This window comes from Oryzias latipes, chromosome 5 (assembly GCF_053564925.1).
Source record: "Oryzias latipes strain Hd-rR chromosome 5, Olatipes_Hd-rR_3.1".
NCBI lineage: Eukaryota > Metazoa > Chordata > Actinopteri > Beloniformes > Adrianichthyidae > Oryzias > Oryzias latipes.
Window position 1 is genome coordinate 28,025,885 of NC_136241.1, and position 14,855 is coordinate 28,040,739.

Genomic DNA, 14,855 nt, shown 5'->3' on the forward strand with positions numbered 1-14,855 from the left:
ACTGAATACTGTGTGGTGTGTACGGTATAGAGCAGTTATTCCCAACCCTGGTCCTTGGGGAACACTGTCCTGCATGTTTTCAAAGTTGACCTGCTTAAGCACAACTGATTCAGCTCATCATCGGGTTCTGCAGAAGTCTGAGGTGAGTATGAGCATGGTTGGATTAAAAAAATGTAGGACAGTGTTCCTCGAAGTTGGGAAACACTGGTATAGAGAATGATGCCGTTAGATAGAAGAAACGGGTTCTTGTGACATTTTTCTCATGGAGGACAGATACAAAGAACGTTAAACTTAAAATTTCATTTCTGAGTATTTTTTGTTTAAACCATTGTGAATCAGAGGCAGATGAAAACATGTAGTTAGAAAAAGTTTGTGAAGTGATATAAAAGCTACTGTTGGCGAGCCACAAACCCTGCTCAGCTCCTCTCTGATGCATCCACTTGTAGACAAATAGATCCATGTACGTCTATGTTTTCTTCATCTGAGCTGAAATCTGGCTTGAAGCTGTACGGCTGGATTGTTCCAATATTGCTGGCAATATTTGTTACACCGGTAATGTCAGAGTAGGGAAATAAGGACCGCAAGTTATCTGGAGAAGGTGTAAACAGATGGATCATGGGAAATGGGTGAAGACTTTTTCCGCACTAACAGTTTCACCCACAACTCAGAGGCGAATTTCTAATGAACTACTGCTGCTCTACAGAAAATATCCTAAAAAAATGACAGTTTTTCATTAATTGGGTTAAAAGCGACATAATCCTAATTAAAAGATCACTGGGAATGCTTTTAAAATAGATCAAATGATGATTGGAGGGGGTTTTAACAACTATTGAGCTAAAATTAATTTCTGGAATGAGTGTTCCCATTCCTGTTCAGGTAAAATGTAATTATTGTACTTTTGTAATAAAACAGAACGACTAAAGAACTGGAAATTAAAAACTTTGTTTTCAAACTTGTTTTTAATTCTATGCAGAGGAATCCATAAAGAACATAGATGTTGCAGAAAAAGGCTTCACTCTGTCTGGAGAGGAGCTGTAAAGGCAGGAGAAGATCTGGAAGTGATCACCAGAACATGAGTCCATTTGTGCTTTTGAGGGTTGAATGAGCAACAAAACATCACCAGATAGAAAAAGCTGCTGTGTGTCAGCCTCCAGCTTGTTCAAACATACAAAGTCCAGAATATCAAACAACTTCAGCTGCCTCTGCTTCAGCAAACACTGACTCATCTGACTGCAGCAGCTCTGTGGCTTCAATTCAATTCAATTCAATTTTATTTGTATAGCCCAAAATCACAACAACAGTCGTCTCGATGGGCTTCGAAGTAAAACATGAACTCAAAAGGATCAGGAATACAAAGAGTTCAATAGGAAAATACTAAAATGAACTAACAAACTGACTAAGCTATACTGGCATCCCTGCCCTTAGACCCCCCTTCGCGGTAAGGAAAAACTCCTAAAAAAAACGGATTCCGGAAAAAACTAAGAAACCTCAGGGGTGCCCACATGAAGGAGGGATCCTCCCCCAGGACGGACAGGCGATTTACCAGAACTCTTAGAGAAGAATTAACTTATCTAAATCTACAACTACATATAGTTGTAGATTTAGATAAGTTAGACTCATTCATGCCATCTTTATCCTGAAACAACAAACATCAGCTGAACTTTTCCAAGTTTGAGTCTATTTTCTGCATTGAGGAGCGGGACTGTAACATGGCATGTTGAAATAAAATAAATAGAGAACCACATGCCTTTAATTTTTAGCTTCTTCAGACTCAGTTGAACTTTACTCTGATCTGTCAGTCTGCTGCCATGTCAACTGCATTCAGTTTTTGTGTCTCTTCTTCTCATTTATTCATCTTTTTAAGTCAGGGTTGTGTTGCAGACTGGTGCACAATTCAGTTTTAAGGTTTTATCTAAAGGCCTTATTTGACTTAAACACCAAATTGCTAAAGTAAAGCTTTTTCGCCCAGAGTTTACATAAAAAGCTGCAATGATTGCCACCTTTCAATCAAAAAACATGAGCCTAATAATGCATACTAATTCAGTTCTGAAGTCCCTCTAAACACATGCAGCTGTTTGAAATAAAAAATGTAAATAGTAAAACATTTTTGGGTGTTGGACACAGAAATCCACATAAAATTGCATAAAATAAATGCTGGGGTTATAGATTAGATCATTGTGTTTGTACATTGAAAAATGTTTTAAATAAATTAATTCGGTGTAATAAAATTATTGCTGCCTTATTTGTCTTGATGATACAATTATTTGTATCTTGACAGCAGATTTAAAGTAAACAAAAATTGTTGCTGCAACTTTTCTATCTGTGCTGAATTATGGTGATATTCTGTATATGAATGCCTCATCTTCATCTCTCAAAAAGGTTGACACCATGTATCACGCTTCCCTGAGGTTCATTACCAACTGTAGATCGATGACGCATCATTGTGACCTGTATACAAGAGTACAGTGGCCTTCTCTGGCCACTAGGAGGCATGGACATTGGTACACTTTTATTTACAAGGCCTTGCTTGGATTACTGCCTCCCTACATTTGTTCTTTAATCACAAAGACCAGTTGTTGCTTTCTGTTCCATTTGCCCGCACAGAGCTGGGGTCAAAAGCCTTTGTCCACTCTGCTCCTTTTAATTGGAATATGCTGCAGAAAGACTGGAAACTAACTGAACTGGTATCTTTAAATGTTTTTAAGAACAAGCTCAAAGCATCAGAGACTGAAACAGAATGTGCAACTGCTTTTTATGATGTATGTGGTTTTAATGGGGTTTGTGTTTTTGTATTTTTTGTATTGAAATGTGCTGCCCCTTGGAAAAGAAAGAAAGAAAAGAAAGATATTCCTTTATTAGTCCCACAATGTGGAAATTTCCTTGTTGCAGCAGCAGTACAGGTACAAGGAGCAATATATAAAGAAAAACGAAAAACTATGGAGTCAATACACACACATATATACACAACAAAATGGGGTTTTAATCTCAAAGGGACTTTCCTGGTTAAATAAAGGTTAAATAAAAATTTTTTTTTTTAAATATCTTTAACTGCAGTTTTAAACTGTTCCACACAATAGCTTCAGTGTCAACAGCAGCAGAGATGGGGACTGATTCAAAACAACTTGAAAATTATATTTCCATAATGTTAGTAAGGCTAAAGAAAGCTAAAACAAGAATAAAGATGTCTTGCTTTGTTTCACAGCACAAATGTCTCTGCTTAATTTGGTTTTATAAAGAAAATGAAATTAACAATCCTTTTTCACAATTCCATGACTGTTTGACTGATCCAACATAACGTTATTACCAAATGATGAGTCAGAAATTTCTTCAAAAATAAGTAAAACATTTATCTTCCCAATGAACCACTATAATCTGTATGTGTTTGTGTAATGAACACCAGGGAATTTTATATTTTCTTTTCACGTTTACCTCTTTTGAGAGAAAGTGCTTTTTTCGAGGGTCCGTGAACGCCTCCCGACTCTAAGTATTTACGTCATCAATATGAGCCAGAAACGGGTGAAAGGTGCTGTACACAGTTCCATAACTCGTTCATGTACTGTCACCGTCAGAGAACAATATGAGTCGGTTCGTAGTCTGGTCCAGGTTCGGTTCTGCGGGTCAGCAGCTGCTTGGTCTTCCCGCCAAACGGACCCTTCTTCCCCGGCACGTCCAACCCCGCAGGAGCTTTAAAACTCACAGCAGAAGCCTGGCGTACGCCAAAGACCTGTTCCTGGGTCAAGTCAACAAAGTAAGAGGGCGGGTTGGTTGGGTTTAGTTGAAAAACTGTATTCGGTGGGTCTGCTGTCCTGTGGCTCTGTCCAGACACGTCTGTGGTTCTGTTTGGGTCTCTGCTGATGATGAGTGTCATTTTCTTTCTCAAGAAAATGATCTACCAGGAAGCCAAGTTTAAGTTAGACGGCAAAATTCTTTGTTCCTGGCTGCAGACATGTCTTCTGCAGCAGAAGTGGAGCTCTGGATGTTTCTGTCTGACCTACCCTAAGCTGCTGCTGAAAGAGAGGCTTTCTCCAATGTTTATGTCGAAGCTCCTGGTCTGGAAGCAATTGAACCTCATCTGTGCTTTTACTTTAACGTTACTTGGTGTTCTGTTCCCCAGGCTGAGGTCTTCCCTTATCCAGAAATCAGTAATGAGGAGCTGGAGGAGCTGAATCAGTTTGTTGCTCCAGTGGAGAAGTTTTTCAGTGAGGAGGGTAAGACGCTGCCACTGCTCTGAACGTTAAACCCTGGCGTCTGCCAGATTTTTAATTGGTAAATGTCCTCAGTTGACTCGGCGATGATCGATCAGGAAGCCCGGATCCCCGCGGAGACTATGAAGGGCCTGAAGGAGCTGGGCCTGTTCGGCATCATGGTTCCAGAGGAGTACGGTGAGAGCGCAGCGTGGCGTTTGAGTGCACACCTGACGGGATCTTTCGGAAAAGCCACAATGAAAACAGCTGGGGGGAGCTTGTAGCTCTACCCACACAAGAGTCATCTTCAGGGGCCAAATGTTTACACCAGCATAGACAGTCGAAGAACAGTTCTTGTTTGTGAACTGACAAACTCCAAAATCTGTTCCTCCACACATCATCTGTCAGCTGCAGGAAGTCACAAGTAACTTGACTCTTTCTTCAACCTTTTTTTAATTGATGGACAGTCATTGGCTGTCAAGGTCATAAATGATCTCGAGTCCAATGTTGACATAAAAAAACCCCTTCAATTTTACTTTTGTTGGACCTGCGTAACCTTTGACACAATTGATCACTCAATTCTTTTAAACGGACTACATCACATGGCTGGAATTACTGGAAGTCTTTAGCTGGTTTGAATATTCCCTCACAGGAAAAGATTTTATTGTCACCTGACAGCCAAAGTATGACGTGGTGTGCCACAAGGCTCCGTCCTTGGTCCCACACTTTTTAACCTTGCTTCCGCTTGGTGATGTCATCAGGAGACATGGCATAAACATTCATAGTTACAGTGGGGCAATAAAGTAATGAATCAGTCACCAATTGCACAAGTCCTCCCACTTAAAAAGATGAGGGAAGCCTGTAATTTTCTTCATTGTTTTACATCAACTTTGAGAGACAAAATGAGAAAGAAAATCCAGAAAATCACATTGTCTGATTTTCTAAAGAATTTATTTGCAAATTATGGTGGTAAAGAAGTATTTGGTCACCTAAAAACAAGCAAGATTTCTGGCTCTCACAGACCTGCAATTTCTTCTGTAAGAGGATCCTCTGTCCTCCACTCTTTACCTGTATTAGTGGCAACTGTTTGAACTTATCTCCATAAAAGACACCTGTCCACAACCTCAAACAGTCACTCTCCAAACTCTACTATGACCAAGACCAAAAAGTTGTCTAAGGACACAAAATTCTTGACCTGCACCAGGATGAAATATTATAACATCTAGAATAGATCATTGTAATCTCGTTCTTTCTGCCAAATAAGAAAAATGCTATTAATCAGCTGCAGATTGTTCAGAACTCAGCTTCATGGACCACAAAAGAAAAAGCACATTACTTCTTTGCACTGGCTCCCAGTTACCTTTAGGATCAATCTTAAGATTCTTTTGTTAGTCTTTAACAGTCTTAATGTAATTGGACCTTCATTTCTGTCCTGATTGCATTTAGTGTTTTACCCTCCCAGAGCCCTCAGGTGGTCAGGTGTAGGTCAGCTGGGTTCCACAGGTCTGAACAAAATTCCTCGGCGAAGCCTGTGGAGAGGCCTGCCTCAGAATTTGAGGGCTTCACCCACTGTGGAGTTTTTTTTTTAAAAAAAACTCAAAATTCATCTATTTAGCTTTTCTTTATTTTGTTTTTTTTTCATATTTCCTTATGTTTTGATTTGATTTAATTGGATGTTTTTGTAGAATGTGTGTTTTTTTTTCAATTATGGTTAGTATTTTTACTAGTATTTTTATTATTTCTTAATTTTATGTAAAGCACTTTTAGGTGTTGGCTAGCAGGAAAAGTGTTCTATAAATAAATTTGAATGTGAATTAAATGGTGTAGTTACACAAAGGTAACAGGTTTGTCCTGTTCAGTACAGCCATTGGAATTTCTCTGAACTCCTGATGTTTACACGTCCGTGCTGTATTCCTTCCCTTTAGGTGGTCTGGGATTGTCCAACACCACCTACGCCCGTCTGAACGAGATCATCGCCTTAGATGGTTCCATCGCTGTGACTCTGGCTGCTCATCAAGCCATCGGATTGAAGGTGAAGGTGCAGCTCTGAAGCAAAGTTTCACCCAAATGCCTTTTCAGACGTTAAGATGACATGTCTGAGCTCCCTGGGATTCTACTGAGCAACCCCGGACTACTGCTGGAAACTCTCTGACTTTGTTGACCGGAATTTCAGGGCATTCTGTTGGCGGGAACGGAGGCTCAGAAGAAGAAGTATCTACCCAAGCTGGCATCAGGAGAGCACGTGGCAGCCTTCTGCCTGACAGAGCCTGGGAGGTAAAAGCATCCAACCTTTCTGTGGAGCTTCATTCGTGTTTCTGCTCACAGCCCGACAGCAAAGAGGTGATGGAGCACGGGAATATCTGCCAGCAGTAACAGAGAGAATGCATGTACACACAGCCCCCCCCCCCCCCCCCCCCCCCCCACACACATCTTTTTATCTCACTGAAAGTACACAGGCTTTTATTTCGAAGGAAAGTAGTCGTATATCTTAATAATCTTTCCTCTACAACAAAACACTTTAGCGTCTTTCTATTTTTTCTTTGTCACCCTGTTAGGAAGAGTCTGGATCAAACGATTAACATCATTTTAACTTAAATTTTCAAAATAAAAGTTTAAACAATTTTTTTCATGTCTGAATTTCCCAAAACAAACATTACAGTTTTATGCACTCAGGGAATAGAACACTGAATTGTCTGTGCACATGACAGTGCACGTTTGTGTGCACGTGGCTGACTGTTATCTGGTGTTACAGTGGGAGTGATGCGGCCTCCATTCAGACTCGAGCTACCCTGTCTGAAGATGGAAAACATTACCTGATCAACGGTTCCAAGGTGAGACGGTGGACGCTCACATGGGTGCACGTGTTTGTTTTTTTTACATGTAGGTGTGTTGAGCTTCCTCTTTTGTCTGTCAGTTCTGGATCTCAAACGGAGGGATGGCGGACATCATGACAGTGTTCGCTCGCACTGAGGTGGAGGTGGACGGAGTCAAAAAAGACAAAATCTCAGCCTTTATTGTTGAGAGGGCTTTTGGGGGGATAACCAGCGGCAAGCCAGAGGACAAGCTGGGCATCCGGGGATCCAACAGTAAGTGGGGCGGAGTTGGACTCCAAGCTTTGTCGGGTCTGTGAAGCTGAGCTTTGGTTCTACTTCCAGCTTGTGAGGTGTCCTTTGACAATGTGCCGGTGCCGGTGGAGAATGTAATTGGTGAGATTGGAGGAGGATTCAAGGTAAACTGTGCCCTGCTCTGCAGCCTGACCAGTTGAAGGTGTTTGTCGGTCATTAATGGGAGCTTTGTGATGAACAGATCGCCATGAACATCCTGAACTCTGGAAGGTTCAGCATGGGCAGCTCCTGTGCCGGAATGATCAAAAAGCTGATCGGTAAGCAGATATTCTCTGAAGGTTGTGGTGCTTTTCGAAGTCTCTGCATTTCTATATATTCTCTCCGCAGAGATGGCCTCTGAGTACGCCGCCACCAGGAAGCAGTTTAACAAAAGCCTTAGTGAGTTTGGCCTGATCCAGGTATGCTGTCAGCCTCCTCACTGTAATAAAGCAGCTAACACCCAAGCTAAAAAGTCCTCATGTGTTTCTGCAGGAGAAGTTTGCCTTGATGGCCATCAATGCCTTTGTGATGGAGAGCATGGCTTACCTGACTGCAGGAATGATGGATAGACCTGGAGTTCCAGATTGTTCTCTGGAAGCTGCCATGGTCAAGGTAGATGCAGCCTCCCCCCTCCTGTGCTCTATTTCGTGCTAGGCTTGAGCCCCACCCTGATGTCTCTGTGCCGCGCAGGTGTTCAGCTCAGAGGGAGGCTGGATCTGCGTCAGCGAGGCTCTGCAGGTCCTCGGAGGTCTGGGTTACACCAAGAACTACCCGTATGAGCGCTTCGTCAGGGACTGCCGCATCCTACCCATCTTTGAGGTAAAGATGAGGCAGGGCTGCAGTATGCAGGTGTCACTGTTCAGGATCCGATCAGTGCAGCCTCTGGGTGTCCTGTACTAAAAACTGTCCAAGCTGAACATCAGGATTTCCCCGAATCTCAGGAGAAACTGGGGCCTCAGAGCTGACCAGAAGCCTTATTTATGTCAGTTTCTACACGCAAAAAAGTTAAGGAACGCAGGTGGACATCGCCATTTACAAAGCTTAATGTAAACACTGGTGTAGGAAAAATATATGCTGGAGACATTGCTTCCGTGCGCAGTGAGCAAACCTGTACAAGGACTGCTAAATTAGACATTTGGCGACAAAAAAATAAAATATTACAGCAATTCAGTCATGAATCACACGAACATTTTATCACCACTTTTAACAGGCATTTTCTATCAGTCATTAGGTTCTTATGCAATGACTATTAATGCAATTAAGCTCTCAGTGCTGTGAAGCTGATGGAGATCGTGCAAGAGACCACACAGTAAAAACCAAACTGGGAACTACCAGTATTAGTTTTGATGTCTCAAATATTCAGCAAAACATGTCAAACACCTAGGCTATGTCTGAATTTCCTCACTTCTCCCTAACCCATAAAATATGATATAGTGCAGGACTAGAGCCCTAGTTTTAATGCAACAATGCCCACTAGTTTTCACAGAGACTTCTGGGAAATTTCTAGGATTTTGAATTATTATTTTGTAATACAAAATGCTAACGCACCATATAGTGAGTAGTGAGGGAATTCAGACCTTGTTTCTTCAGTTACATGTAAACTACATCTGTGCTTGAAACTGTGGGTCACTGGATTGTAGTGGCTCCGCTTCCCCCAGCTGAAGACGTCAGGCGCATGTCATCAGCAGGAATCATCAGCTGTAGGGATGTCGTTGACATCTGGTGCGATAAAGTGGAAATTATTAATAAATGCCTCAAAAGTGTTTCCCCATCAAGACTGCAATCTCCTCATCTGTCAGCGAAGTTTCAGCTGTTTACATCATCATATGTAGTTTTCTCTTTTTATGTTGCTTTATTTGACACATACTTCCACACAGAGCAGGCTGGTCCTTCTTATCTTTCTGTGTGTGTCTGCAGGGCACGAACGAGATCCTGAGGATGTACGTCGCCCTCACAGGGATGCAGCACGCCGGCAAAGTCCTCACAGGGAAAATCAAGTACGTCTTCTAACCGATGGGTGCAGAAACTGCAGCCATCAGAAACGAACGCAGCTCCAGCCCTGCTTTTTGTCTGCAGGGAGATGAAGAAAGGAAACATCGGTACGGTCATGGGCATGTTTGGTAAGAAAATGAGGAACTTCTATGGAGGCTCCGTGGACTTGGGTCTGACGGGGAAGGACGGTGTGGTGCACCCCAGCCTGGAGGTAAAGTCTCCCCCTGTGGCATGTTGGTGTGATCTTGCAGTCCATCCACTCCTCTGTCATTTTTGCTTTTTGTTTGAAGGAAAGTGCAAAGAAATTTGAGCAGAACGTCCACCTTTTTGGAACAACAGTGGAGGGTCTGCTGTACAGATATGGAAAGGTAACACTGATCTAAATGAAGCCTTTCAAGGGTTTAATCTGCTCTGCAGGGATGAGGGTTTCTGCTGAAGCTTTGAGCCATGACGTGACTGATCTGGATTCATTTTTCCTCAGACTATCGTGGACGAGCAGCTCATCCTGAAGAAAGTTGCAGATGTGATGATCAACCTATATGCCATGACCGCCGTCCTTTCCAGAGCCAGCCGCTCCATCAGCATCGGCCTCAGGAACCACGACCACGAGGTATGCACACCACAAACGCAGAGTTAGAAGCAAACTACTTTCCACACAGGATCATAGGAAGCTAGTGGAGCTAACCCCCACTGGGCATGCTCAGAGAACTGTGTGGAACTGTGAGACAACTGATTCACTGTGCAGAAAACCTGCTCTAGAATGAAGCTGTGAGATTACTTGGTGATTGAGGATTACACTGAAGAGTCTTCCATTAACCTGGTGTTCAGAGTTCTTAAACTACAGTTTTACAATCTGGTCTTTGTGGAATGATCTGGAAAAAAATAGATTATAATAGTCTTCTGGGTAGTGCTTTAACAAATAAACTGAACCTAAAAGTATTTGTGCTCAGTAACTATTATTGAGGTGGACACTAGGGGGTGCTGTGGGTAAGAAACCCGAATTTAGGGAGTTGTGAGTGTTGAAAGTCAGCAGATGTTTGTGTGTCAGGGAGGAGGCACCATGGAGACCATGCCAGCCCGTCCTGAAGTGTCCTCACCTGCAGACCTCTGATCTCCTCGCCTGCTTCTGAGAATCTTTGCTGTCATGCAGCTGCAGACTTTGCCTTTCTCTCCATTTTCACTCTGCTGCTTTGTTTGTTTTCCAGGTGCTCCTCGCAAACACTTTTTGCAGCGACGCCTATTTCAAAAACAACTACTGGATGGTTCAGCTGGAGAAACGTGAGTCAAACATGAAGCTGTAATTGAGAACAGGCCCCAGCTGTAAAAGACTCCCATGTGTTGTGGGTTTTCCTCCACCCCTGGCTCCTCTCTGTTCCCTCTTCTTCTGATGTTTGTTTCATGCCGAGCTCACCGCAGACGTGAACCTCACACTCCAGAAGTGAGAGTGCTTTCTGTAACTCCCATGTAAATCTATTCCAGACTCTCCGGAGAACAATGACGCCAACATCAAGAAGATCGCCCAGAACGTCCTGCAGAACAGAGCCTACATCTGCTCCCACCCCCTGGAGAGGACGTTCTGAAGTTCCTGCACCGCAGAGCTGCTGTTTCACTCCATCTGCACCCAGATGCTCTTCATACATGACTGTTTTACTATGATTCAGTGGACGAGCTGTTTTTAACATGGATCAGAGTTTGGGAACAAGAAAAAGCCATCAATCTGACCCAAGTGTCTGTAACCTTTTGTGCCCTAAATTGAGAAGTTTGAGGATGGAACAGATTTCTAATGAACTCTTAAATATTGGACAGCTTTGAGTGTCCTTATGTTTGTACAAGAAAAATCTAATTGGATCTCTGCTCAATCCTGCCTGATAAAACACCAGTCCACAGCCAGCATCATGAGCTATACAAGGAAAGAAAAAAAATCCCATCATCAAGCTAACGAAGCATTCATACCGTCTAAAGGGTTCTCACATCTGTAGATGGATTTAATATTGTAACTTAATGTATGATTCAAATGATGTAACATTAAAGAATTTTTTAATTGTACATTTGAGAGCAAAATTCTCTGTGAATGACCCTACTTAGGCTTCTGGATCATTTAAAGTCCCACTCATATTTTTGATCTGTTGTAAATTGTCCCCAATGGTCTTTATGCAGTTTTTAAGCAAAATGAAAAACCTCTCATTTTCTTGGACATATTTTGTGTAGCACGATAGGAGGTCTGAGTTGTGGGCGGGACTGTAAGCACGGAAGGAAGCCTCTGGTGATATCCCATCATCCCTTTCTTAACAGTCTCTCCCCTTAATGCATCTATTTGTCTGCCAGCAAATGTGGTTTTAACCTGTTTAAATGAAAAAGCATTTCTGGTATTGACCTTTATTTTGAATTATGAGACACATATGCTTTCATATATTACAACCGTAAAACAGTTCATTACTAATACTACATTAGCAATTACTCCAGGTGAATTTAGCACAAATTTGTATTTAGCTCCGTCAGGTGTTTGTAGGAGTGAGGTGTGACACAAACCTTTACTTGTTGAGTCAACACGCACAAACAGAACCAGCTGCAACTTGTTAAATGTTTTATTCGTTCATTTATTTGCCTTTACAGGGAAATGCATAACATAGTGCCTAAAATTAATTAATATCCAAAGCTAAAACAACTTTCAAATACACACCCGGCCTGAAATACCCTTTAGTAGTAACCAGTGGTGGTTCTACACTAACTAGAGGAGAGCTGTCATTTCAAGCTGTTGCTCCTCATCTTTGGAACTCCCTCCCTCTGTTGTTGCGTCAATATCGACTCCTTGTGTGTTTTAAATCTCAGGTCAAGAAGTTTTTATTCAGGAGAGCTTTTAGTTAATTTTAGTCCTTGTTTTTCTACGTTTTACTGTGTTTTGTTTTATTATTATTATTATTGTATTTTATTACTTTTTGTGTTTTTAGAGGATTTTATGCTTTCTTTAAAGCACTTTGTGATTCGTTCTGGGAAAAGTGCTATAGAAATAATGATATTCTATTCTATTCTATACTAACTTACTCCCTGGGCGAGTAACACCCCACCCCCCACCCCTGTGTTCCCTATCTTTTATTTGGTCATTTTACACAAAAATGCATGAATTTTCTAGACTTGTAACACGCTTTAGGTTTTGGGCCGAAGAACATAAACATTTACTGAACATACTAAAGCTAAACTTTTACACCTTTTAAACATTTAAAACGTAAATCATTGAACATAAATATGAATTAAAAACAGACAGGAACATAACTCCAGAATAACTCAAGTTAAACCTTTAATAACGTATAATATTTTGCTCTCCATAAAAATATATTCTCTCAAAAATATACAAATATGAACACGCAAAACAAAATAAACAAAGCCTGGAAATATTAATAAGAAAAAGAAATCATGTCTTTCTGTTTTCTTTGCTCTTATAATTTTTTAGAGATGGAGTCCTCCATCATTTTTATCAATCAGTTCATTTCTTGGTGTGTGACGTCCTGTGTGTGTCTTTGTGAAACAGATCAGAAGCATTGGATCTAAAAAAAAAAAACTGTTATTGTGGATATCATTTTGAGGTCTTAAAAAACATTAAAAACTAAATCATAGAACTCATGAATGGGATTACTCCAAAATTATTTGGCATTTCCCTAATTGTGTGTAACACCAACAGTAAAAATCATCCAAAAAACCTCAATCCATTCATAAACATCTATAATTTATTTATGATCTCATAAAGTCCCCCCCATCCCCCGCCTTCCTTCTTGCATACCGTCTCTATGACGGGAGCGCGCAGCGCAGCTGCGGCCTAGAGTTGATTGTTAGAGAGTTCTGATCTTCTGTCCCCCGGCCTAACCCTGGTGGAGGGAACCGGGGCCCTCTGTCACGGCGGCCCTGTCCTTGGGGTGCTGGCTTCCTGGGCCCGGCGGCCCTCTCTCCACGCAGGGAGAGGAATCCCTGAGCTCTCTGGCAAGACCGGGAGCCGGGGATCATATCACATCTGAGCCGGGGGTGTCCGTGTCCCAGTGGCATGGGTTCTGGTCCTGGCCCCTGGGCGCCGGCCTTCTTCGTATTTTCCAACTGCGGGTAAGCCTGGTCGGGCCATATTTATAGCACCCCTTGGGGACCCTTGATCCTCTTGGGCATTCTTCTCCCGGGCGGGGTGGCCGCTCCCTGCCTTGCTCTCTCCTGGACTGACCGTGGCCTGGGGGGGGCTGCCTGGAGCGTGGGGGCGGGTCTTCCCTGGGGGGCCCTGCCTCGTTCCTGGGGCGGAGGGATGCTCAGGACTCCTGGGAGGTGGTGGGCCGCCTGTCTGGGGCTTGGGGTGCCCCCCTGAGGCGGGCCCCTCGTTGTGCCCCCTGGGTGCGCTGGGGAGGCTGCTCTACAGGGTGGGCTGGTGCTTGCACTCTCTACCCCCTGCGCCCCCCTGCTCTCTGGCATTGGGGGCCGCTGTGGCGGTCCCGCTGGCCCTGCTCGGGGTGGCGGATGTGGTTGCCCGGCAGGAGGTGCTTCTCTATCTTCTGTACTGTGCGGGTGTTGGGGGGTCCCGGCTGCCGCTGCTGCTGCAGTGGGGCCCTTGGTAGGGGGGCGGCTGGGTTCTCTCCCTCTTTTTACGTTCCATCATCCACCCCAGAAGAACATAAACACTGACTTGAGCACAGGTGCTATCTCACTTTTGCGCAAACAGTTTGCGTGACTGAATGAAATGTTTCACACGTGTTAGTCTGAATGCATAAGTAAGCGTGTGTGAATGTTAATAATAATAATGGATTGGATTTATCTGCGCTTTTCAAGACACCCAAAGCGCTTACATTGTGTCCATTATTCATTCACTCCTCATTCATACTTGGTGATGGTAAGCTACGGTTGTAGCCACAGCTGCCCTGGGGCAGACTGACAGAGGCGTGGCTGCCATTTCGCGCCTATGGCCCCTCTGACCATCACCGGGACATTCATACACATTCACACACCAGTGGAGCCACGGAGGGTGAAGTGTCTTACCCAAGGACACAACGACATTTTGGCTGGTGGGAGCGGGGATTGAACCGCCAACCCTTCGATCATTGGACGACCCGCTCAACCACCTGAGCCACTGTCGCCCTGTACTATGTTAGCGGTAGTATGTCCATGTGTAACTAAATACACCAACTGGTGCAGCTCGGACACATCCTCAGTGATGAACCCAGGGTCTCGGGGTGTTTTGGGTCTTAGATCATCATACACCCTCACCTGGGCGACCTAGCCTGGGGTGATCAGTCCCCAGCTTGTGTCCGAGGAGCGCTACACCACAAATCTGCCCTTTTGATCCACAGCCACCTAGAAGCTCTTTCTGCTGCCTCACTGATGGTTTTGGTGGCTTTTCTCTCCTGCAACCCTCGAATACCCAGGAGCTTGAGTACTCAGTGCAGGGATTGCCCTGGGAAACCCCTGCAGCCCACTTCAAATGGCTCACAATGTGCCCTCCAGCCACTCATCCTAAAGGCCTCCACCAGTTCAAGTATCTGGTCCTCTTCCCCTCGTTAGCCTCGCACATCCGATCTTCCCAGGGTACTGTAAGTTCTAGCAGCACCAC

The 14,855-nt window shown here is 43.5% G+C and overlaps 1 protein-coding gene across 1 annotated transcript; it reads left to right on the forward strand.

Moving 5' to 3' along the window:
• The first annotated feature begins 3,490 nt into the window (after positions 1 to 3,490).
• acad9 (acyl-CoA dehydrogenase family, member 9) lies at positions 3,491 to 11,326 on the forward strand. Its single transcript, XM_004069065.4, has 18 exons — positions 3,491 to 3,748; positions 4,115 to 4,208; positions 4,281 to 4,382; positions 6,110 to 6,216; positions 6,358 to 6,458; positions 6,937 to 7,015; positions 7,099 to 7,270; positions 7,340 to 7,413; positions 7,491 to 7,566; positions 7,637 to 7,707; positions 7,781 to 7,900; positions 7,979 to 8,107; positions 9,206 to 9,285; positions 9,365 to 9,491; positions 9,571 to 9,648; positions 9,762 to 9,890; positions 10,486 to 10,558; positions 10,760 to 11,326. Exons 1-18 carry the CDS (start codon positions 3,578 to 3,580, stop codon positions 10,858 to 10,860), a joined length of 1,884 nt encoding a protein of 627 aa, XP_004069113.1. The 5' UTR covers positions 3,491 to 3,577; the 3' UTR covers positions 10,861 to 11,326.
• The last annotated feature ends 3,529 nt before the right edge of the window (positions 11,327 to 14,855 follow it).

Excerpts from the sequence above, each read along its gene's own strand:
- acad9 (XM_004069065.4), top strand. The coding sequence starts at position 3,578 with ATGAGTCGGTTCGTAGTCTGGTCCAGGTTCGGTTCTGCGGGTCAGCAG. Across the intron at positions 7,414-7,490 it reads AGATTGGAGGAGGATTCAAG|ATCGCCATGAACATCCTGAA; the intron begins GTAAACTGTGCC and ends TGTGATGAACAG. Across the intron at positions 10,559-10,759 it reads GATGGTTCAGCTGGAGAAAC|ACTCTCCGGAGAACAATGAC; the intron begins GTGAGTCAAACA and ends AATCTATTCCAG.